The sequence below is a fragment of the Gavia stellata genome, chromosome 34 (genome assembly GCF_030936135.1).
Source record: "Gavia stellata isolate bGavSte3 chromosome 34, bGavSte3.hap2, whole genome shotgun sequence".
NCBI classification, from domain to species: Eukaryota; Metazoa; Chordata; class Aves; order Gaviiformes; family Gaviidae; genus Gavia; species Gavia stellata.
The window spans coordinates 2,457,269-2,481,879 of record NC_082627.1 but is presented as its reverse complement, the minus strand read 5'-3'; the positions used below and the strand labels follow the sequence as shown (position 1 = coordinate 2,481,879).

The window sequence follows — 24,611 nt, the reverse complement described above, 5'->3', positions numbered from 1 at the left end:
GGGAGGTGTTGCAGAGGGTCAGGTTGGCCTTGTGCCCTGCGCACCGGACCCCTCGCAGCCCCACGGGACCCGTCCCTCTCTCAGCCTTCGGGGGATTGTAGGCTGTCTCTGCCTCTCCGCACTGCAGTTGCCGGCACACCACGCTGGCCTCCTGCACGTCCCACTGGTCATCCAGGACTCTGCCCCACGTCCCGTGCTGGAAGATCTCCACTCGTCCGTCGCACCGGCTCCCTCCACCCACCAGCCGCAGGGACATGGAGCCGGCTGAGCCTGCGGAGAGCAGCCAGGCCCCAGCCCTTGGCGGCACCAGAGAGCCCACAAATCTGCAGCACCTCTCCAGGCTCTGGAACCCTCACAACACCCTGGAGCTCACCCGCCTGCCCCCAGCCCTCTGCAGGGAGCTTCAGGAGCACGTTTCCACAGGATTAGTTTCCCAGTCCCTGAGCCTTTCGGAGCAAGACACTCTCTTTGCTCTTGGTGGGGCAGAGCCACCCAACAGGTCCCTGCTGCGCCAGATGGAGCAGCTGCCATAGGAAGGAGCAGCAGCCGGTGCAGTTACCCGGGGACAGGCAGCGCTGGGACAAGCCTTGCCCAACCTCAGCGCTGGCACTGGCACCACTGAGACACCAGGCAGAGCCCACACGTCTCTGCCCCTCTGCACCCCTGGGGATCGGGGACTGGGAGCCTGTGTCCCTGGCAGGGAGCAGAGCGAGGGGGGTCAGTCTGGGACTTGTGCTGACCAGAAGCAAGGGCAAAGCCCAGCCCTGCTCTGCGACCTACACCCCAGGTGTGCTACTGCTACTGGGGGCACCTGGGCAACCCCTGCGGGTGGGGAATTGGGCTCTGTGGGGCTCTCTGTGGGACTGGGTCAGGGCTGTCTGCAGCCGGAGAGATGGAGCGAAGCCTTGCAGCCCTGTTCTTGGCCTGTCCTGCAGCAGGAGCAGAGGAGCCTGGGCCTGGCGGTGGCCCCAGGGCCTGAGCTGCCGCCTCGGGGGGCAAAGATGCCTGTCTCTGTTCTGTCCTCAGCTCTCCCACAGCAGAGCAGTCATTCTAGCAGGCAAAGCTCTCCACATTGCTCCTGGTGAAACCAGGTATTCTCCAGGGAGAAATTCACCCTGGTGCTGCCATGGGGTCCCCTGCTTTGCATGGCCATGCCACACCCAGGGCGCAAATGGAGTTACTGCAGTGTTCTCCCAGCACTCACCTGAGCAAATGACAGCAGCATCGTTCTCGTGGGAGCATCGCGAGGCCCCCAGGGCAGTTACTGGGCACTGTCCCAGGTGGGCTTCACTCCCATCACAGTGGAATGAGTCTGTCCAGACAGGGCCGGTGCCTCTCCCAAAATGCCCTCCTCCAGGAAGAGACTCAGCAAATCCACAGTCGAGGTGACGACAGAGAACGTGGGCGTCCAAGAGATCCCAGCGGGAGGCACAGAGGGTGCCCCAGGTCCCCAGCACCTGGACCTCCACCCTCCCCTCACACGCCATGCTGCCGTTCACCAGCCTGAACCCTGTGTACTCTGGGAAACACAGAAAGATGAGAAAGGGTGCATTGGTGCTCTGGCACCCTCCGTAGCTGGAGGAGAAGCCAGAGGCACAGCCTTCCTTTCTGCTCCTTCTGCACTCTTTTAGGGCTGCACACAACCACATCACCCCTTCTGTCACCACACCCCGCACAGCACAGCCCCTGTCCTGCTCCCCCATCCCCAGCTCCCACACAGAGTTCAACACCCCACCCTGAGTCCTTACGTGTGCAGGTGACACCGGCATCGTTTGCGTGGGTGCAGGGCTGGTCCCTGGGGGACCCCCTGGGGCAGGAGGCGAGAAGGGGTTCATGCCCCGCACACTGCAGCTCTCTGTCCCAGATGGGACCCACACCTTCTCCAAAGTGAGCTGACCCGGGCACGGACAGGGCTGCGCCGCACTTCAGCTCCCTGCAGACCACGTTGGCGGCTTTGGGACCAAAGTCTGAGTCACAGACAGTTTTCCACTGGTTCCCATCACGGATCTCCACACGTCCTGAGCAGGGACTATCCCCTCCGACCAGCTGGAAAAATCCTAAAGAAACCAAACTCCTGTGCGTTCCTAGATCTCCCTGGCAGTTACATGCCCACATCCCAGCTCATGTCCAAGGTGGCTGCAGGTAAAGAGCCCCACAACGACCCCAGCAGCTCCCAGTGGGTGCTGATGGCACAAACACAGCAGGGACACCCTGCTGCTCCTCAGACATCAGCACAGCACTTGGGGGTTTGCTTCTCTCCCAAACCCCCAGCCGCAGGAACTGCTCAGACAAACTGCTGCTGCCCTGGAGACCCTGGGCGGCCCAGGACTGGCCCCAGGCACTGCAGCACCCGGAGCACTTGAGCCCAAGGAGAGGGGCCCTGGAGCTGTTGGCTGCTGCAGCCTGCTCTGCCAGCCGAGCTCAGGGCCAGGCTGCAGAACCCCTTGGAGCCGCCAGAAATGCACCTCATTCCTGGGTGGTTCTCGGGCTGTTGGGGAACTGCTGTTATATGGGACATCTCTCAGGGCACAGATGCCGTGTGAGCGTACCTGCGGTTGCTGTCGCCACCAGCCCCCAGCTCCAGCACCTACCCGGGGAGGGCTCCTCAGCCAGGGCCAGAGGGCACTGCCAGGCATGTACAGCCCTGGCCAACGGCTGGGCAGAGGGCAGGAGAGTGGGCAGAGGAGCAGCTCTGGACTGATACAAGCTCCCAATGCAAGGACTGGCACCAAGGAGAGCCAGAAAGTGCTGGCAAATGTCCTGTGGCACAGGACAGCCAGGGGCTGTAGGCAGGAGAGCCTGGGCAGCAGGTCAGCACTGCCGGCACAGGGTTGTTTCCCTGGGGGCTGGCTCTCCTGGGCTGACCCTGGAAGAGGAATGAGGTAGCTACAGGCCACGCTGCTCTGCTGCCCAAGCCCAGTGCTCCTCTCCTCTGAGCAGCCCCTCTGCTTTGGGGGACTTGTGTTAGCCAGGGAACACAACCCAGAATTCCCCAGCCACCTTGGGCCTTTCCCTGGGGCCGTGGGTGGCCACGTGAGCTGCTCTCGATGCCTCTGCCATGGGGGGACCTACTCCTTGGTGCTGCCAGATAGCTCCTGTGTGAACAGGAGGAGAAAGCTGGGAACCAGCAGAGACTGCAGGGCAGGGTGGGCATTCATCTCCCAGCCCCAGGCACCCATGGAGGGTGGGCTGAGCCGCATTGGGGGTCAGGCAGTGGTGGGTTCCCACTGGACTTTCCTCAGGGACTGGGGAAACCAGCAATGACAGTCCCAGCTCAGCAGTGTGACCGGCCCCACCAGGCCCTTCTCCAGTACACCCTTGTTTCCCTGAGGGCACAACCAGGTCCCTTCCCCCATCCCAGTCACAGAGGTGGGGAACGGGCTGGCCCCTTACCTGAACACCTCACTCCAGCGTCCCCACTGTGAACACAGTACTGTTGAATCCATTCGGTGTTTGTGCAGTCAGACAGAGCAGACTCGGTGCCACGACAGACAACACCAAACATCCAAATGGGGCCAGATCCTGGCCCAAAGTGTCCGTACTGAGGAGCTTCAAGAGCAGACCCACAGCCCAGCTGCTTACAAACCACTGCAGCATCTTCCATGTCCCAGTCGTAACCACACACGGTCCCCCACTGGCCCTGGTGTTTTACCTCCACTCTTCCAGCACAGCGTCCGCCACCATTTTCCAGCCTCACCTCCGCAGCCCCTTCAAACATTGACAGGGGACCCGTCAAGAGAGTGGGGAGCCCCAAACTTTGTGTCTGGAGGTCCCCCCTGCCCAGGCTGAGTCACAGGCACCTGGGTGGGAGCCCTCCCCATTCTGGGCTGTCCCCAGGGCAGTGTGGGGGTCTCTTTTCTCCCCATGGGCTGCGAAGGGCTGGGGGTGCCCATCAGCTGACCTGCTGTGCCATTCACCGCCCCACAGCCTGCGGCGCCTCCTCCCACCTCAACCACCCCCTGCCCATGCCCACCCGCACACCGTGCCCGGCCCTGCACAGGGCACAGTCTCCTCACCAGCCCAGCAAACCCTGTACAGCCCTGTGCCCCCAGGCCCACAGCTCCCTCTCCCACCCAGAGAGGCACAGGGAAAGGCAGAAGTTCAATTGACTTGAGCACCTTCTGCCCCTCATCTCACTGGCACATGCCAAGAAACCCCATTCCCAGAGGTATTCCGATGAGCCCACTGGTGCCCACTGTCCCTAGCTGTGGGACAAGGAAGCCGGCACTTACCCCTACACAGCTGCACCCAGAGGAGCAGCCACAGCACCTGAGGGGACAGGAGTCCTCCTGTGCCCATCCTGAGCCTCCTGCCCTGCTGGCACAGCCCTGCTGCGCCCCACTCCCTCTCACGGCTGCCGGGGACTCAGGCGATGGCAGGGGAATATATCTCTGCAGATGCTGGCCCAGCTGCAGGAGGAGCCAATCGAAGCAGCAGCACCTTTTTAGACGTTATCGGGAGCTATCTCCCCTCCGACACGGCCCAGCCCTCCAATGAACTTCTCCAGCGCCGTTCATGACCATATATGAGGCACATATATGTCCCGCTGCGGGTGTCACGGTCTCTGTGGAAGGGGATCATCACGGGACAAGCTGGGTGTGGAGGGGAAATGGGTCTGTCACCCCTTGAACCTTGCTGTGGGGACTGGGAGCACTGAGCATCTCCTATGCTGGGCTCATCCAAGAACCCAAGAGGCAAGCGTCCAGCTGCCCCTGAGATGTGGGAACCATGGAGCTGGGGCTGCACCGGGGTCTGTGTCGGGATGGGAAGGAAACAGCCCCTGCCCCTGCGACAGACCCCGCTGTGCTGGGAGCAGCAGCTGGGCAAGGTCCTTGGCCAGGGGAAGAGCTCCCTTCCAGGAGTGCTGGCTCGCCCGTCCCTCCCCAGAGAGCCCCACGGTGGGTCCCTCGCAGGAGCCAGAGCTGGGACCTGTCCCTGCCCTGGCAGCAGACATGCAGCCCAGAGCCTCAGACGTGTCCCTGACTCTCAGCCTGTCACCGAGGGGCCGTTATTCCCCACGGGCGGATCGGGAGCTGGAGCCTGCAGGTGCACAAACCACAGCCCACGTGGCCTCGCAGCGCTCGCCGCGCTCCCCCCGCAGCGCCCGGGGAAGGCAGTCTGTGGTTTCCTGCTGGCACCGTGCCCAGGCACATCCCCGCGGTGCCCCCGAGCCACCCCCACCCCGACTGCTCCAGCCAGGGCTGCGGGGGCTGCTCCTTCGGCCTCGCAGACACGGGGCCGGGCAGCTCCTGTCCCCCGTGATGCCCCTCTGATGCACACGGATGTTCTGCACCGAGACCCACGGCCATGGGGTGCCATCAGTGACGTGACATCACACCATCCTACTGCCACCGCTGTGTACTGAGCAGTTATGGTGACGGTGACCTCACACCCTCCTACTACTGCTGCTGTGAGCTCATGAGTTACAGTTACATGTGTGTGTGCTGCGTTCGGGCTTCTGCTGGTGACGGTTCTTCTCAAAAGCCATATTGGGGTGGGGTCTAAGTATTATTTTGATGCCATCAGAAGCACCCACACAAGCCATACGCCTGCCCTTGGCCTAAAAGTTTCTCTGGCACCAGTGAAATCACAAGCTCCTACACAAGCCATGTGCATACTCCTGGCCTATCCGCCACTCAGCCGCAGGTGATGTCACAGCATCTCAACCCGCCATGTGCCTGCTCCTGGCCTATCAGATACTAGGGCAGCAGTGACTTCACAAGTACCTACACAACCCATAGGCCTCGTCCTGGCCTATCAGCTAATCAGTCACAAATGACCTCACAAGCACCTACACAATCCATAGGCCTGTTCCTGGCCTATCAGATATTCAACTGAGAGTGTCCTCACAAGTACATATCTCTCCATCTGCCATGAACTTGCCATGGAGGTACTCGGGCTCCAATGACCTCACCATGGCCTATGCAAGCCATGTACCTGGTCCTGGCCTATCAGCTACTCAGCCATGAGTGTCATCACAAGTACATACCCAGGCCATGTCTCTCCCCTTGCCTAACAGCTACTCGGGCACCAGTGACCTGACCACCACATATCCACCTATTGACTATCTGCTCGCCTATGAGATTCCAGGGAACAAGTGACCTCACCCAGCCACTCACTCAGTCCCCAGCAGGATGGCGGAGACAAATGGAAGGGCAAAAGTCAGAAAAAACCTCATGGGTCAACATAATGACACCTTAATAATTAGTGAAAAATAAAAGAGGAGGGACACAGGGGATGGAGAAGCAATCCCTCACACCAGCAGACCAATGCCCAGGCAGTCTCTGAGCAAGGGCTACTTTGGAGAAACTCCCTTCCACTTTTAGTGCTGAACAAGATGCCATATGGCATGGAATATCTCTTTGGCCCGTTCGGGTCAGCTGTCCTGACTTTGTCCCCTCCCAACCTCTTGTCCAACCCCAGCCTCCTCGATGCAGAGTCAGAATGAGAAACAGAAGAGGCCTTGACGCTACGCCAGCACTGATCAGCCATAGCTACAACATCAGGGTGTTATCAACACTGTTTTAGCCACCAGCAGCTGCCTGGGGCAGTGGGTTTCTCCATGCTCTGCTGCACACTGCCAATACCTTTTCACTACCACTCTGCCATAGCAATGCCCTGGACCAGTTCTTCTGTGAACTTCCCCAGATCCTCAAGCTCTCCTGCTCAGACTCAGACTGTCTCAGGGAAGTTGGGGTCCTTGTGGGTGGTGCAAGCTTAGTTTCTGGGTATTTTGTTTTCATTGTGCTGTCCTATGTGCAAATCTTCAGGGCCGTGCTGAGGATGTCCTCTGAGCAGGGACAGCACAAAGCCTTTTCCACCTGCCTTCCTCACCTGGCCATGGTTTCTGTGTTCATCAGCACTTCATTTTTTGCCTACCTGAAGCCCCCCTCCATCTCTTCCCCATCCCTCGATCTGGTGGTGGCTGTTCTGTACTCAATGGGACCTCCAACTCTGAACCCCTTCACCTACAGCATGAGGAACAGGGAGCTCAAGGACGCCATGGAGAAATTGATCCCATGGACCTTGTTCCACCAGCAGTAACCTCCCTCCCCTTCTCTGCAAGTTCTCCCAGAGCTTGGCTTAGGCCAGGCCTCTGATGTCTTTCTCCTGTGATAATTGTCGTAATAGGTACCTGCTCTGCTTCCTACCACTTCTCTAGAGGCTTCATCCTGTCCTGTCTGACCCTTTCACAAATGCTTTGAATAATGCATCAGATATGGCCTCCCTGACAGCATCTCAGCAATCAAAGGGGTCTCCTGAGTGCAGGGCCTGAAGGCTGGGCTGTCCTTATAAAGCTGCTGCCAAGAACAAGCCCAAGGAATTAGACTTTAAAAAGGTCTTTTCTGATTCTTTTCTCCCTGTGTTGGGGGCAGTAAGCTTGTGGCAGCTCTGAGATCTATTAGACAGCAAGTGGAGCAAGACTCTATTCCGGGTGTCCAGGGGCCATGTGGATGCTGCATGAGCTCTCCATTACCTTCTTACGCTGCCACATATATAGCAGGGCTGATGGCATATATTGCTCCCTGTGGAAAGGAGTCTGGAGGGGTCAGGAGAGAAAGGACACTCTCCGTGTGTCTTGGGGAGGGCAGTGAATGGAGACTCAGAAGATGAAACACCCTCAAAGGTGAAGTTTTCCCAGAGCAAAGCACTAAATCCAGACACCCACAAACCATGACCCTGCAGTTCTGTGGGAGCCAGTGAAACTGCAGCAGGCACAGGGAAGGGAGACGGCAGAGATGCGGGAGCTGCCTGAGGTGCCCCAGGGAAGGGGCTCTCACGCTGTCCTGGGGAGCAGGGCTGGTGGGGAGGCAGAGGGGGACAGAGGCAGGCAGGGCTGGGCATCACTTGCAGCATGAATGCGGGAGAGACAGAGGGTGACTGGCCTGTGTCTCCTTGTGCCCTTGGGGCCAGCTCCAGCCCTGGGGCTGATGGGGAGGCTGAACAGCCTCAATGGCCCTGGAGCTGCTGTGCCCTTCAGAAGGGCTGGAGCTGTGGTGGGAGTGCCCAGAGCTCGGCAGCAGCCTGCAGCGGGAACTGCCATGGGGCCGGCCCAGACTGGGCTGCTCTGCTGCGGTGGTCTGGGGAGAGGGCAGGGGAGGTGGGGAGAGCCAGGGAGGGGCTGGGCTGGGCCGGAAGGTTTGTTGGGAGCAGAAAACAGCGCTGCTAGCTGAGCTGTGTGAGTGTGCAGGGTGGGAGCACACAGCAGTGTGATCACGGTGCACAGCCAGGCCTTTTGGAGAAGGACGCAAGATATCAAAGGTAGAAAAGAGAGGACCTGGTCTGTGCCATGGTCCCTGGACACCCTGAGGAAGCTGCCCCATGAACACTGGCCAAAACCAGCCCTGAACTCTGGCCATTTCCACCTCTGGTAATACAAGCAGCTGTGGGCAGGGACTCTGCTGCATTGCAAACTCCATCTTCCTCCTGGGCTCATTACCTGCAGGGGCATGGCCAGCCCTGTGCAATCTCTCCTGACCCAGATGCTGCCAGACCCTGCAGCGAGGCTGTTGCAAAAGCCTACGTGGGATTCCACTAGAGTTGGGAAGGGGCAGGCAGTGGTGAGAGGCTGCCACGGCTGGAGGAAGAAGCGTGGATGGCTGTCATGGGGAGTGTTCTGGGCAGAGATTTTCCCACCCCGAATGCACCCTGGTCCATGCAGTGCCTGCACCATGAAGCTGTGGGGCCATGTGGGGCAGCAGGACTTGGCCAGTCCAGCTGAAGAGGTCTTCCCTGCTCTGCCCACAGTCACCCCACGGGCACTGCCACAGTCCCTCTGTGCTGGGTGATGAGGTATCTCTGTGTGTCCTTCTCTGAGCTCAATGGGCACCCACAGTGTGTGTCATTGCCTGGAGCTGGTCGTTGTGGCCTCTCTGCATGATCCTGACCAGGCTGTCCTTGGAGATGGGCTGTGATGCTCCTCAGTCCACAGCATGTGCCGAGTGCCAGCCCGGGAATGCCCCCTGCAGATGAGCTCGCACTGTGCTGGGGGCATGGGCAAGCCCTGCAGGATGTTCTCACACCAGGATTCTTCTTGGTACAAAGGGGGACCATTGCATCCTAAAGTAATTTCTGCTGGGTGGGAGCTGTGAGGGATGCAGAAAGGCTCACGGATAGAAAGATAATTTTAAAAAGGAAGAATAATGTATTGGGCTCTAATGACTTTGGTGCAGTGGGGGTGCATACAGGCACAACTCTGATACCCACCTCCACCACTGATATGAACAAAGAAGAAACCAGTTGCATACTGACACTCAGACTCGATGTGCCATAGCTCCTGCCTAAGTTGTTCTCCAAGCCTATTCTGAGCAGTGGGCCCACATTATTCTTTGCCTTCCGCTGGCTGCCAGCACACTTAATGAAGCCCTTCTTGCGACCCTCCGCATCACTCAAGCAGTGCCCAGCCTGGGGGAAGCTCTGCCCTGGGCATGAGGAGGGTGGAGGGACGAGGAGCAGGGAAAGCGGGAAGAAGACCGAGCAGCTCTGCAAAAGGCCAAGAGGGAACACATTGCTGAAGCTGGGGCTCCTACCTGTGGGTCGTCAGTCGAAGCCTCTCCCAGCTCAGCTACTTCTGCTCTACCCCAGGAGCACTTGTCCTGGTGCCAGCCCTGCCTCAGTGCAGACTGGAGTGCAAGAGGTGTGCTCCTGAGGGACGTCCCTCTAACCAGTCCCAGCCCATCCCCACAGATGGAGGCTGCCCTCTCCCTGCCCAGGCCGGCCAGCCTGGCATTGCCAAGAGCCCATCCCCTGGCACCCCACTGCAACCTGCTCCTGGAAGGCTTGGTCAGAGCCCTCCAAGGGATCTGGAGCTGCCTCGGGCTCAGGGGAAGGCTGGTGGCAGGAGGGTGGGACATGGGCACAGCACAGCAGTGCTGGGAGCTGGGGCACCAACAGGGAAAGGGGGGTGCGACCCATGCCCTGGGCTGCACACAGGGGCACGGGGCAGCTGCTGCCTCTGGGGTTGGCCAGGCTACCAAATCAGGGGAGATGTCAGCTCGAGGGCAGGAGCGCTGGGATTTTCTTGGATTTCCAGTGCAAACGTGCCTGTGGGGAGGGCAAGTGGGCAGGATCAGGCACAGGCAACTGCAATGGCAGGGGGGGATAAGAAAGTGTGCTGACCTCCTGCCATGGCTGATCACCTTTATCCATAAAAGCCTGGAGGGGTCTTGTGTTTTCACATGGTTCTCCTTGAAGATGAAGCAGTTGTCTGAGGCCCCTTTGTCCTCCAAGGCACTTGCCCATGAAATCCCGCTTAGGAGATACTTGAACAAGACAAAAATTTCTATTGTGAACTCCAAGGCTCTGATGCTGGCATTTGCCTTGCACTCCTCTCTTGGGAATTTAGACCCCACCATCTGCTGTTCCCTGTAGACACCTGACACCGACCCTCTCTGGAAGAGCTCACGTACCCATGGTTCCAAGTGCCTATGGCTCTGTCTCAGATATTGGCTCCAGAAGGTCCACGAGAGGCCACCTCAAGCCTCTCATCTAGCTGGGCCCATTCCTGGAGGAAAAGAGAAGCGGCAGGATTTGACAGTCCTCTTCCCAGTGCTGAGGCAGGTCTGTATTCTCCACGTGTTTGCACATGGTGGCAAAATTAGCTCTTTCTCTTAGAAGTATCCTCAACTGGATGAGAAGGAAGGAGAAGGTAGAAGTAAACTGAAGGAAAAGGTAGAAGTAAACTGAAGGAGTCTGCAGATGGTATGCACATATTCTGTACATTTCAATGAATGCAGGTCCTGTATGACCTGATTCCCAGTTCCTAAGTCAGTTGGGTATTTTTGAACATAGGTCTTTTTTCTGCTCCTTTCCACTGAATTGTTCACACTCACATGTTTGCTTTTGATTTCAGAGAAGAAACAGGTTTAATTTTAGTTCACCACAAAGCAACAAGAACAACAACAACCATTTTTCATGTTCCTGGAGCAGACAGAATAGCGTTCCGTTCTGCTCGTATGGAAAGAATTGCATCCTGCTTTCAACAAACAGGTTTGTTGTTTGACTGATTCCTGGGCAGGAGGAGAAGTACATGGACAAACCCTGCACTGATTTTAAGCGGATGAACTCGTTGACCTCATAGGTCCAATGTTAAATTGTTTCTGTTAGTAGCAAAGAGGCATAGGGCATATGAGCAGTATACTTAAATGGGATGCTTGTTTACTGGCAATTGTCTAATCTGCTCTTGCATGTTTCCTGTGATCAGAGCAGTATTTTGATAAAATAATCGGGCCAGTCTGGCAGAGATCTGGATTCAGGTAACACTATTTGTCTTCAGAAAGACCTGCTGTGATCCTTCAGCAGGACAGCAGCACCCTGGACATTCAGGTGCTCATCTGTGCAAAAAAGGACTTTGCAGATTGCCTTTCTTGGCAAGACTGGCTCCTTGCAAGCATTTTTGCTAAGTAGGCAAGTTTTTATGGGCCCCACTGCCCTCTGCATCTGTCACGCACATCCCCTTCAACTGGTTGGATCATTCATCCTCTGGAACCAAAAGGTTGTGAGTAACACTAATGATCCAGGCCATTTGCTAGCACACATTTCCTTCGTGTTGTCCTTTGTAGTAACACGAACTAGTCGTGAAAGAGTCAGGCTGTGCTCTGCCTGTCATGACAAGCTACTCAGCCCTTGCCACTGCCTGCCTTCAACCAAAAAGTTTTGTCAACACACACAACGTTCTTGTCAGGGTGGCTTCTGCATCCGTGCCCCTCTGCTGCCTGCTGGCAGGAGCCTGCTGCAAGTTTTGGAAAGCACCAAATGCTGCTTTTTGTTGCTGCTGTCACCAGACTTGATCCTGTAGTTGAAAAGGGAGGAGTGGTAGTGACCATGTGAGGCACGTAGATCTAGGTCAACCTCACTGCTCGTTGTGAAGTTCCTGTGAGGTTCAGTGTGATTGAGGATTAGCTGGCTTAGTGTTACAGTGGTACTTCCCACCTTCATCATCACTTGCATTAAACTCGCATTTCTTTCTCTTACCTGCACTGTCCCACCTCGACTCAAGTTGCTGTCGTGTTAGAGGAACCATGACTCCTCATGAGCCATCTGCACACATGCCTTAAATGCTGATGTGCTGGAGCTTCAGTGCACAAGGCCCTTGAGACACTTGGGGATTGGGCCAGCAGAAACCTCCTCAAGTTTTAGAAGGAGAAGGGGCAGAGTGGGACTGGACTGGAGTCTGAGGAGAAGGCCCTGGGCATTATGAGGGATGCCATATGAGCCACTGGGAAAGGCCACCATCGATACAGGCAGCTCCTGCATAGGGAGCTACATTGTAGCATGACCACTCAGACACGGGGAGTCATCATCCCCCTCGACTCAGCACGGGTGTGACCACACCTGCAAGAGTCTGTGGGGCTTTCCATTCTGAAGAGTGGGAAGGAACAGGAGAGTGTCCAGATGACACCTGCAAAGGTGGGTTTCGGGGGCATGAAGCACATGACTTGTGTGGAGAGGCTGAAGGACCTGGGCTTCCTTGCCCTGATGATGTGGAGGCTTGTGTGGGAGTAAGAGAGTAGCCTGAAATTAGCAGTTTCAGGTGGTTTCAGGGTGTTTTTAGAGATGATGGAGCTTTCCTCTGCAGTGGGAAACCACATGAGAAAGGAAAAGCATGACAAAGTGCAGCTTGGGAGGTTGAGGCTGGACAGGAAGAGAAAGAGATGTGCCTTGAAGGGTAGTGCTGTGGTGCCAGAGGTCACGCAGAGGAAGCCTGGATCAGCGCAATGCTTTCTGTTTCAAGGCACAGGCAGGGAGGAAGAAGAGATATCAGAAAAGGCAGGGAGATGCCACGGTGGGTGCAAGGTGAGGACCTAAGTTTGGTGTCCACAGCCTGCAGGTCTTTGTCCCCTTGGCTATGGCAGCTGGCTCTGCAACCAAGGCCTGAGAGCAGACATGTTAGTCTCATGGAACTGGGGCCTCCTTACTTCCTTGCACCCCCCCAGGGAGGCTGGGAGGTGTGGTACCTTCTCTCAGCATTGCCCACCCCACATCACGTTGCTCCAGGAAGAGCCCTGAGCTCTTTGGTGAGGGACAGGATCCCCCTTCGCAGGGCTGACCACTTGCCATGATAAAACAGATCAAGTTTTACTCAGCGTCAGATCCCCCTGCACAGTGCCTTTGCCTACCTGTCATCACAGCCTCCAATTTTCTGCTCAAACAAATGCATGGGGAGGCTTGGTCTGTAATGGCCCCCAGAGGGGCCAATTAATGCTGCAAGATGCTTTGGCTTTTGCTTCTGACTTTAACTCCTTGAGAGCTTGTTCAATCTCCTCTCAGTATCTGAGGCTCATGGACTCAGCACCAGATACCCCATGGGGCTCGTTAAAGTGCAGAAAGCCCTAACAAGGCACATCTCTTCCTTAATTTTCTTCAGGGCTTCCAGACTTGTACAGATAATTAGAAAGGTCTCAGGAGTCTAATTAAAGTGGAAGATTTCAATCAGAACTCAATAAAAAAGCAAGTTTGGGTTTTTTTTTTCACTTTTAAAGTGTTTTAAAATTATTTTTAAATCTACAGAAGAAGAGATAGCAGCTTTCTCCAATTGATATTGATGCAGAAGGTCTCCTAAGGAGGTCTGGAGAGGTAGCAGCAGCCATCTCCTCGAGGTCCCCCACTGTATGGGCACCTTTCTTCCCCACCTCCCCGGCCCCACCATTTCTCTCAGGGGCCGCCTGGCACTTGCATTCTTTTCCTACATCAGACTTCCACACTGAAGTCTGCAGCTGAGTGTTACAGCTCCTTTGCACCAATTCCCACTGGATTTACCCTGAGACTTGCCTGTAAATTGACAGAGGATTCTTATTAATTTTGAACAAACAGAAGTGAAGGGTGGAAAAAAAAAATGAAAAGACCCAATGGACTCCTCAACTGTATGCCAAGTCCAAGCCTCCAATAAGGTCCACCTTCCTCAAGCACTGAACGACCATAAAACAAATATGTTTGGCAGACAGATAAGAAATGATAAATATACACACAATTAGTGAGTTGGCTAAAGGGACAGTTTGGCAGATTCAATCAACTTTGCCTTATTCTTGGCCAAAGTTCCATCCCAGAGCCTTGTCAACAACTCATGTTTCTAGAGATCTCCCTGCCCATCCCGCTGTGGTCACATCTACCTGGCTGCCTGTGCCTCCTGATCCCATGCCCACCTCCAGCAAATGAAGTTGGGGTGTTGTGTGGGAACATTTTACAGTCAATGTTCAAAGCATTCCTGAGTTAGGACTGAGAAAGAAATGAACCTGTGTGGCATCAGGTGCTTGTTAACATCATCACACTTAGCAAAAGCCTTCCTCGAAGATGGTCTCTCCTGGAAGTCCCTCTGCAAGCATGCCGAAATTGAGATGCAAGACTAAACTCCTTACAGTTGCTGCACACTAACAAGCTCCCAGGGGAGAGTCAGTGAGCGTGGAGGGCCATGGCAGGAATCAAGAGCCCTGGAGGTTTATTAGGGCCTGCTGAGGGCTGTGGGTGATGAAGCTGCTTCAGGAAATTGAAGTGTGCCTCCCTGGGGGCTGATTAGAGCAGAAAACCAGAGGCAGCAATCTCAGGATGACAAAGAAAGGAGACAGAGGCGTCCTATATCAGTTAGCCCCTTGGATGTGCCCTGTCAAGGCAAGGGGCCCCGTGCTCATCCCCAGCCCATCACAGTGATGATGCTTTTGGTCTTCAGCAGCTGAGGTTTCCCTCTGGTCTCAACAATGGCTGATACAGGCAGAGTGCCTACCCACCCTTGCCCCTCAGACGTGGCACTGTGCAGCTCACCTTAAGCCTTTGCCTGTACCCTAAGCCTAGTACCTAAGCTGGAGCTCTCATCTTTAGCCCTTCCCTCAACACGAATGCCAAAGCAGAAACACTCAGCACATGCCTGCAGCCTAAACCCAAACCCAACTCCCTAGCCCGGTCACCAACTCAGAGAAACGTATTGGAGAGGCCAAGATTAGTGGGACCCTGGGCTGCAGGGATCATACCCTGGTGGGATTCATGATCTGAAGGGATATATGCCAGGGGAAAAATATAGTCAGGACCCTAAACCTTGGGAAAGAAACATTCAGTTGTTTAAGTAACTGGTAAATGGGACCCATGTGCCTGACGGTCAACAAGTCCAAGTGCAAGGCCCTGCACCTGGGTCGGGGCAAAGCCCAGTATCAATACAGACTCGTTGATCACTGGATTGAGAGCAACCTGTGGAGAAGGACTTGGGCACACTGGTGTGTGATAAATTGGACAAGAGCTGGCAATGTGCACTTGCAGCTCAGAAAGCCAATCATACCCTGGGCTGCATCAAAAGAAGTGTGGCCAGCAGGTGGAGGGGGGGGATTCTCCCTCTCTACTCCAATCTCATACTACTTCATCTGAAACACTGTGTCTGGTTCTAGGGGCCCCAGCACAATAAAGACATGGAGCTGTTGGAGCAGGTCAAGAGAAGCATTACAAAAAATGATTTGAGGGCTGGAAGACCTCTCCTATGAAGAAAAGCTGCGAGCGTTAGAATTCACAGAATCACAGAATCACCAAGGTTGGAAAAGACCTGTAAGATCATCAAGTCCAACCATCAACTAACACCACCATGCCCACTAAACCATGTCCCACAATGCCACGTCCACATGTTCCTTGAAGATCCCCAGTGAGAGTGACTCCACCACCTCCCTGGGCAGCCTCTTCCACTGTTTTACCACTCTCTCAGTAAAGAAATTTTTCCTAATATCCAGCCTGAGCCTCCCCTGGTGCAACTTGAGGCCATTTCCTCTTGTCCTGTCACTCGTCACTTGGGAGAAGAGACCAACACCCACCTCTCTGCAACCCCCTTTCAGGTAGTTGTAGAGAGTGATGAGGTCTCCCCTCAGCCTCCTCTTCTCCAGACTGAACAACCCCAGCTCCCTCAGCTGCTCCTCATCAGACTTGTGCTCCAGACCCCTCACCAGCTTCATCGCCCTTCTCTGGACACACTCCAGCACCTCTATGTCCTTCTTGGAGTGAGGGGCCCAAACCTGAACACAGGATTTGAGGTGTGGCCGCACCAGTGCTTCATACAGGGGCACGATCACCTCTCTACTCCTCCTGGCCACACTGCTTCTGATACAGGCCAGGATGTCGGTGGCCTTCTTGGCCACCTGGGCACACTGCTGGCCCATCTTCAGCCAGCTGTCAATCAACACCCCCAGGTCCTTTTCCACCATGCAGCTTTCCAGCCACTCGTCCACAAGCCTCTAGAGTTGCATGGGGTTGTTGTGACCCAAGTGCCGGACCCGGCACTTGGCCTTGTTGAACCTCATGCAATTGGCCTGGGCCCATCGATCCAGCCTGTCCAGATCCCTCTGCAGAGCCTTCCGACCCTCAAGCAGATCAACACTCCCTCCCAACTTGGTGTTGTCTGCAAACTTGCTGAGGGAGCACTCAATCCCCTCATCCAGATTATGGATAAATAAATTAAACAAGACCGGCCCCAAAACTGAGCCCTGGGGGACTCTGCTTGTGACCGGCCGCCAACTGGATTTCACTCCATTCACCACAACTTGCGTGTGGATGTGGCATTGTGGCATGTAGCTTGATGGACATGGTGCTGTGTGGTGTTGGGTGGGTTGTGGCTTGTTGTTGTTGTGTGGTGGGTTTTGGTTTGGTTTTTTTTTGGTTTTTTTTGTTTTTTTTTTTTTCCAGGTTTGACTTGATGACCTTACAGGTCTTTTCCAACCGTAGTGATTCTGTGTGATTCTGTGTGAACTCTCTGGGCTTGGCTGTCCAGCCAGTTTTTTACCCAGCGAAGAGTGCGCCTGTCTAAGCCACGAGTCGCCAGCTTCTCCAGGAGAATACTCTGGGAGACAGTGTCGAAAGCTTTACTAAAGTCCAGGAATTGTTCAGCCTGAAGACAAAAAGGCTCCAAGGAGGCCTTAGTGCAGCCTTCCAATGTATGAAGGAGTCTAATAAGAGAGAGTGGTATTTTAGCAGGGCCAGTAATGACAGGGGCAATGGTTTTAAACTGAAAGAGGGTGGATTTAGATTGAACATATGGAAGACATTTTTCATAATGAGGGTGGTGAGACACTGGAAAAGGATGCCCAGAGAAGTTGTGGATGCCCCATCACTGGCAGTGCTCAAGGTCAGTTTGGACGGGACTTTGAGCAATCCGACCTAGTTAAAGATGTCCCTGAAAAGAAGGGTTTGGACTAGGTGATCTTTAAAGGTCCCTTCAAACCCAAACCATTCTGTGGGACTGTGATTGCAGGTGTGGCCACAGCAGTGCTGAGTCGAGAGTGGCCATGATGCTCCTAACACTGCCCCGTATGCAGCTGGCCTTATTCATTCTGAGCCTTTCCCAGTGGCTCATAGGGCATCCCTCATAACGCCCAGGCCCTTCTGGTCAGAGTACAGGCCGTCCAGTGCCACTTTGCCCCTTCACCCCTTCTCCTTGTAAAACCTGAGGAGGTTTCTGTTGGCCAAATCCCCAAGTGTCTCAAGGTCCCTGTGCTCTGAAGCTCCAGCACGTCAGCATTTAAGTTACATGTGCAGACACCTCATACTGAGTTGTGGTTCCTCCAGCACAACAACTTGAGCAGATGTAGGACAGTACAGGTAAGAAAAAGGGGTTACAAGTGTAATGGAAGGGGTGATGAATGGAAGTTCCACTGTAGCAATCTCAGAAACACCATGGCAAGAACAAAGCATCCGAATGCAGGGACAACGAGGACACCTTATACAGGCACAGGGCCTGGGAGACCTCTGGGTAAGGTGCAACTTTATAATCAATGGAAATGAAGTAAATACAGAGAATGGAGAAGGCAAAACTCACAAAAGGAGAGGTGGAAGTCGGTGGGGCCACGTAAGACAATGCCTGACAGCCAGGAGGTGTTGGCCACCGTGGCCAGGGCCCCACTGATCCATGGCCCAGCTGCCAGCTGCAGGCAGGATCTGGCCCTCCTCAGGGCTGCATAGAGCAGCAGTCTGCAGCCAGGCACGTGGTGATGAGAGGACATCACAGCCAGGAGTGAGCACTCTGCTCCTGTGAGAGAAGCAAAGCAGGAGAATTGCAGGATGCAGCAGCAGATGGAAACGGCCCTGTCCCCTGTCAGGACAGTAGCCTAGGCAGGGTGGTGGAGCTACAGCAGGACAAGTGTCCCAGGAAGAGGTACCTGGGGGTGTGGAGATGCCCATCAACAACCACCAGCACAATAGTGGAGAGGTTTGCAGCCAGGGTCATGGTGTGGGTCATCAGGAAGAGCAGGAGGAGAGGAACCTGCAGCCCAGGGTGACTGCTGCATACCAGGAGCACAGATGTTTCATCCAGGCCGTGCAAAGGCATCCTGCATGCTGTGGGGTGTTTCACAGTCATGTGCAATAGTTGCATGGGAGCCTCACTATGGAGGCAGCCCAGGTTTAAATTCCCAAGAGAGGAGTGCAAGGCAAATGCCAGCATCAGAGCTTGGAGTTTGAGTTATCCACTCCAATAATCAGGAAAACAGCTTTAGGAGCTATGAGAAGTGGCATCAGAAGGAAGGGGAAGCTTGTTGAGAATTGGCTCTGCCACAGAGGGACTTATGTTAATGCACCTAAAATAGGCCAAGGTACCTCTGTTTTGAGCCTGGCATTGTTCCTCTGAAGCTAAGAGAGAGGAATTTCATTCTTCAAGGCACTGGGAGTCTCATCCTTGCTGACACTGAAGAAGACTTTCCCTCTCCCCACGTACAGGCAGGCTCTTGGTCCACCTCTCTCCACAGGGCTCATGAAAGTAGGACCTCGCATCCCAGCCCCATCCTCTGGCACCATCCAGCACAGCACAAGTCTCCACCCATGGACTTGCTCCTGATCTCCCGTGTTCACCTGGATGGTATGACCCTGCACTTGTCTAAACTGGGCCCAGATCCCTTCTCACTTCAACCTATTTCTCCATTTCCTAGTGCATGCAGGGTGTGGAGAGTGGGGGCTGATGCAGCCCAGTGCTCCCTTCATTTCCTCACAAGTCTTCCAGGAACGACGTACCCATGTCTTTGCGCTTCCAGCTGACGTATCACTTTGTGACCAGCTGGCACACAGAGATGGTCCTCCCACATCTTGAGATGCATTTTGATCACGGCACTTTGTGTGCAAAGGGTTCCCGTTAGGGGGAGGTGAAGAATGTGGAACGTGTGATGGGAGTAGTTGCCCACATGAAGTGTATACATCTGTCTCAGCGTCCTTCCGTGCAGCCATTCCTGGGAGGGGCCTCCCTGGTTCAATCTCTGGTCACACCTAGAGCCCTGCTCCAGATGTGCCCCAGCTGTGGGTACATTTGGCAGAGCTACATCCATCACCCGGGGTTCATCTTGGGGCTGCTGGGCTGTGGGGAAGCAAGTGCCCCTGGCAGCTCACAGGGTGAGCTCTGGGTGTGCAGGAGTGTGTCCAAGTGACGATGGGAGCCCCTCCTCCTGCATGGGGCCAGACTGGGAGGATGAGGGGCCCATGAGCAGCCATGGCTCAGCAGATCCCACCACCCATCAGACACGTGAGCTGAAGAGGGGTTTAGTAGGTGGGTGGGACAAGAGAGTCTCCAGAGATCCTTCCCAAGCCCAGCTATTGCCTGATTCTGCAATTCTGCGAGTGATCTGTTTTGATCCAGTGCACCTGAAGGAATTTTCTTTTCCTGGATAACATTCACACTCACTCTTGGCTCTAATTAAGATCTGACCCATATTTCGACTCCAAATGAACTTGCTTTCATTTTTCTTTCTGTCAAAAGCGAAGGTAATTTTTCCTTTCACGCTTGGGTTTAGTGACTCCTAGACACCTTGCTGGCCTTTTTCTGCCACAACATGCCTTGCCTCCAGAGACTGCTCCCCTGACTGAAGTAGGAGCTGGGGGTCCTCATTGTGCTCTGCTCTTTGTACGGATGGGATGCCAGCCACTGCAGTGGGACTCATGGGGGACTTGGCTACCTGAATACCTGCTGAAAGGGGACCCATAGCGAGGTACTCGCCACCCAGGACCTTTCTGGAGCTCCTTGATGAGATCTTTGTGACCAGGGTGACTGAGGAGGCAGTGAGATGAGGTGTCTTGTAGGACTTGCTACTTACCACCAAGGAAGAGCTGGTCCGGGCTGTAGAAGTCAGGGATGAGAAGGTCAAGTTGAGGCTCCTGAGAGAAGAGAAGGCAACAAAGAGCAGGATTTCAGGAGAGCAGGCTCTGGCCTGCTGAGGGACCTGCTTGGAAGAATCCAATGGGATACATCCCTGCAGAGCAGAGGGGTAGAGAGACCTGACTGATGGTCAAAGATCTCCTCTTCAAGATCAAGAATGGTCCACGTGGATGTGCAGGAAGTCACACAAAGCTGGCAGGAGACTGGCATGGCTGAGAAAGGAGCTCCTGCCTCAAACCAAGCATGAAAGGAAGCACAGGGAAGGTGGAAGCTGGCTGCCCTCCAGCCTCAATGGTTCTGTGATTCTGTGCTGGAGGGAGATATTTGTGTGTGTGTCTGTGCTTGTCTGTGTGTGGGGGAACTGGGGGTATGAGGGGAACCTGAGGCCAGCTCCCAGGTAGACGGAGGGTCTAAGACCAGCTCCTGGAGAGATCCATATTGTCTGAGTGTCTATATAGGTATACATTTCCACTAACATAGCCTAACCCACGAACAGCGCAATCCTCATTTACCTTTTCTCCCCAAGTCCCTGGTTGTACTGGCTTTGTACCCTCCTTTGGTGTTTCAGAGACAGTTGCCATGGTAATTCCTACATCGGTCAGCAATTACACTCCTATCTCCTTTTATTGTCTGTAGTGCCCTGCAACCAGAGGGAGTCTGAACCAGCCCATGGCCTTGTCTGTCAAGGAACAGCCAGGGAGGATGGGGAGATGTCAGGAAGGGTGGTGAGTTATTGGGGTGAAATTGAAAAGAGGATTGGGTGTCAACAGTCTTCAAAGGCAGAGGCGCAGGAGTGGGGCACAGCAGGGCAGCCTGTGGTGTAGATGGCTGAGGACAGTGTCAAGCCTGAAAGCCCCCAACAGAGATGACCTCTTCGTCACCATGGCTATGGCTGTTGTCTCTGGAACCAAGGTCTACCAGAAGACACCTTGACCTTATTCAGGATGACCTCATTACCTCCTTGCCCCAACCAGGAGGGTTATGCCATAGTCTTGCACTTGGCATTGCACATCCCCACATCACACTGCCATAGGAAGAGCCCAGAGCAATGTGTGAGGGACAAGATCTCCTTACGCAGAGGCTTCTTTTCAGGGCTTGTCCGTTTGCCTTATGTAACACATCCAGGTTTACTCATCATCAGAGTCACCTTTACTTCGCCTTTACCTACCTGTCATCACTCCCTCCAGTTTTCTGCTTTAACAAGCCCCTGGGGAGGCTTTGTTTGTAACGATTCTCCGTGGGACCCATTAACACTCCAAGAAACTCTGGAGTTTACATCTGACTTTGACTTCTTGAGAGGTTTCTTCAACTTCTTCTCAGTGTCTGAGGTTCATGGACTTGGCCCCAAACCCACCAGAGGGGTCATTAAAATGTCTTGGGCTGGTCCTCTGCTGCTGAGCTGGGCCAGGCTCCTGGGAAGGAGGGAGCTCATGGCAAGCAGGCAGCGCTGCAGAGAGACAGCTCTGCCCAGGAGCAGCTCCTCTGCAAAGCACGGCAGGGCTGAGGGCACTGCCTGCAGGCACCGAGAAGAGACGAGCAAGGCAGAGAGAGGTTGAAGGCAACTGGGAGTGGGAGGACTCTGAGAGCTCACTGGGGGAGAAATCTTCACAGCCCTTGACACGGTAAGTCTCTGGCTGCAAGGCAAAGCAGCTGCAGTTCCTGCAGGGATCTCGTAAAGCTGTCATAGCCCAAAGCATTTGGGATGTTGCTCCTATGTAGAGGAGGAGGGCATGCTCCAGATCAGGGATTCTCTGCTGCACCATCAGAGGGACAGGGCATGACGGCTGCCTTCTCCTGGGGAGGGCTGCAGGGGTGTGAGTGCGGGTGTGCATCCAGGGGTGCCCAGGGCTGTCCCTCAGAGCAGGGTCCCTGCACCCCAGGGCACTGTGTGCTGGAGCAGGGACTCTTCCACCTGCCAGGGTCAGCACTCAGCCTGCTCGGGGAGCTCCCCACAGTGCTGTGGGGAGAAGCTGTGGGTGGAAGGAGAGACCCACGTCAGGGCATGGCAGGGTCCTTCTGCTGTTGAGAGGCTGCTGCGTGGGTCAGGTTTGCTCACAGCTCTAGATCACCTCAACCCATTTCCCAGGGCACTTTTCCAGAAGCACCTCAAGGCAGGGGCTACCTGGGAGTGAAGGTGCTTTCCAGGGTCTTTGCTTTCAGTTTCCTGCTGTGCTGGTGGTGAAAATGGTGTAAGGTTTGCCCCAGAGTAGGAGACTTGTACAGCATTACAGTGCTTCATCTACAGCTCTTCAAAGAACCTTGTCAAGCCCCTTCACCCCCCTCAGCCTGCAGAACGCCCAAACATCACCTTTGTGTCCTCTTCAGTATAGATCTGATCTGCCCTGTAGGACCTGCCATCACGGAGACGCCCTGGGCAGTGCCCTGCTGCCAGGAGGTGTCTGCAGGGCAGAGCTGAGCACACAGCGGGTGGGATGGGGTCTGTGAGTGCTGGCAGGGAGGAGAGGTGGGGACAGCTTCCAGCAGGGACAGCTGCTGCAGGCAGATGCCTTCCCCAGAGCAATCCCTTGGTCTCCTCTCCTGCCCAGTAGAGCCTCTGCCATCAAGGGAGTGGGATCTCAGGCTGAGTCGCCTGCTTAGCAGCCTGACCCTCGAGGAGGAGAAACTTCCAAGTGCCATCTTGGTGTCGCCGTCCTCCCTCAGCAGGAGCATTGGGGCATTTCTCCACCTTCCCATCCTGCCCATGCTGCCTTTGCTCTTCCCTTCAGACTCTCTGGGGACAAGGGGGCTTCAGGGGCAGCTCAGACCCCTATGCTGCAGGTACTGCCATGCAGCTGCGTCCATGGGAGCAAAGCCTTTCAGCCCACCCTAACCTGTGGGTCTCTGGACAATGCAGTGTGGAGGGCTTGGGAGCGAGCTGGCTCTGCTCATGTCACTACAGTTTTAGGACATGCAGGAGTTTCCTTGAGGTTCTCCTGCAGGAATATGCTGAAGTAGATTACAGATGAGGTGAATAAGCTGCCACCCCCTTTCCCAGGTCCCCCCTGCAGTGGAGCAGGGATAACTCCTTGGGAGCCCACAGGCAGATCTCCGCTCCTCACGGCACCCTTGGCCAGCATACACCAGAGCTCCAGGCAGCGAAAGGTAAGAAGTTTCTGAAAAAAAGGAGAGCGGCAGTGTGTGTTTTCAGGGGTTGGGTTTTGAAGGGCACAAATGGGAAGAGATTTGCTCAGAGCTGTCCTATCTTTTGAGTGTGCTTTTCTCCTTTGGCAGTAAACAAGGGGATCAGATGTCCAACAGCAGCTCCATGACCGAGTTCCTCCTCCTGGCATTTGCAGACACACGGGAGCTGCAGCTCTTGCACTTCTGGCTCTTCCTGGGCATCTACCTGGCTGCCCTCCTGGGCAATGGCCTCATCATCACTGCCATAGCCTGGGACCACCACCTCCACACCCCCATGTACTTCTTCCTCCTCAACCTCTCCCTCCTCGACCTGGGCTGCATCTCAACCACCATGCCCAAAGCCATGGCCAATTCCCTGTGGGACACCAGGGCCATCTCCTATGGGGGGTGTGCTGCACAGGTCTTTCTGTTTCTCTTTTTGATATCATCAGAGTATTTTCTTCTCACTGTCATGGCCTATGACCGCTATGTTGCCATCTGCAAACCCCTGCACTACGGGACCCTCCTGGGCAGCAAAGCTTGTGTCCACATGGCAGCAGCTGCCTGGGGCAGTGGGTTTCTCTATGCTCTACTGCACACTGCCAATACATTTTCACCACCGTTCTGCCAAGGCAATGCAGTGGACCAGTTCTTCTGTGAACTTCCCCAGATCCTCAAGCTCTTCTGTTCAGAATCCTACCTCAGGGAAGTTGTGCTTCTTATATTAAGTTCTTTTTTAGCTTTTGGATGTTTTGTTTTCATTGTGTTGTCCTATGTGCAGATCTTCAGGGCCGTGCTGAAGATCCCTTCTGAGCAGGGATGGCACAAAGTCTTTTCCACATGCCTCCCTCACCTGGCTGTGGTCTCCCTGTTTGTCAGCACGGGCATCTTTGCCTATGTGAAGCCCCCCTCCATCTCCTCCCCATCCCTGGACCTGGTGCTGGCAGTTCTGTACTCGGTGGTGCCTCCAGCAGTGAACCCCCTCATCTACAGCATGAGGAACAAGGAAATCATAGAAGCCCTGTGGAAAGTATTTGAATATGCTCAACTTCAGATTAATAAGGTGCCCATTATCCCACTAGGGCTCCCACTGTATCTCAGGAAAAGCCAGGACTAACATTTCTTCATATGTTTAGTTTTTCCTTTCTTGTTGTGGTATTTTCTTTATGCATTTTGTTTTTTGTTTTGTACCTGTGATGTTATTATTCTTGGCTTTCTACTTGTTTTTTCTTGACCCAAATACCTCATGTACATGTGATCCAGGCTCTCTCTTTAGATAAACTCAATAAAGAAAGCAGTCAAAAATTATTTGTCTCAGTTCCTATCTCCCACATCTCCTCTGGAGCTGGGGGAGCAGCCCCAGTGTGCCAGAGAGGTTCAGGAAGCGAATGCCCAG

At 54.8% G+C, this 24,611-nt stretch overlaps 1 protein-coding gene across 1 annotated transcript; it reads left to right on the top strand.

Moving 5' to 3' along the window:
- Positions 1-23,342: 23,342 nt before the first annotated feature.
- On the top strand, positions 23,343-24,332 carry LOC132320270 (olfactory receptor 14A16-like). The gene has a single exon (XM_059832544.1). It carries the CDS (start codon positions 23,343-23,345, stop codon positions 24,330-24,332), a length of 990 nt encoding a protein of 329 aa, XP_059688527.1.
- Positions 24,333-24,611: the final 279 nt, after the last annotated feature.

Coding starts and splice junctions, on each gene's coding strand:
- LOC132320270 (XM_059832544.1), top strand. CDS start 23,343: ATGTCCAACAGCAGCTCCATGACCGAGTTCCTCCTCCTGGCATTTGCA.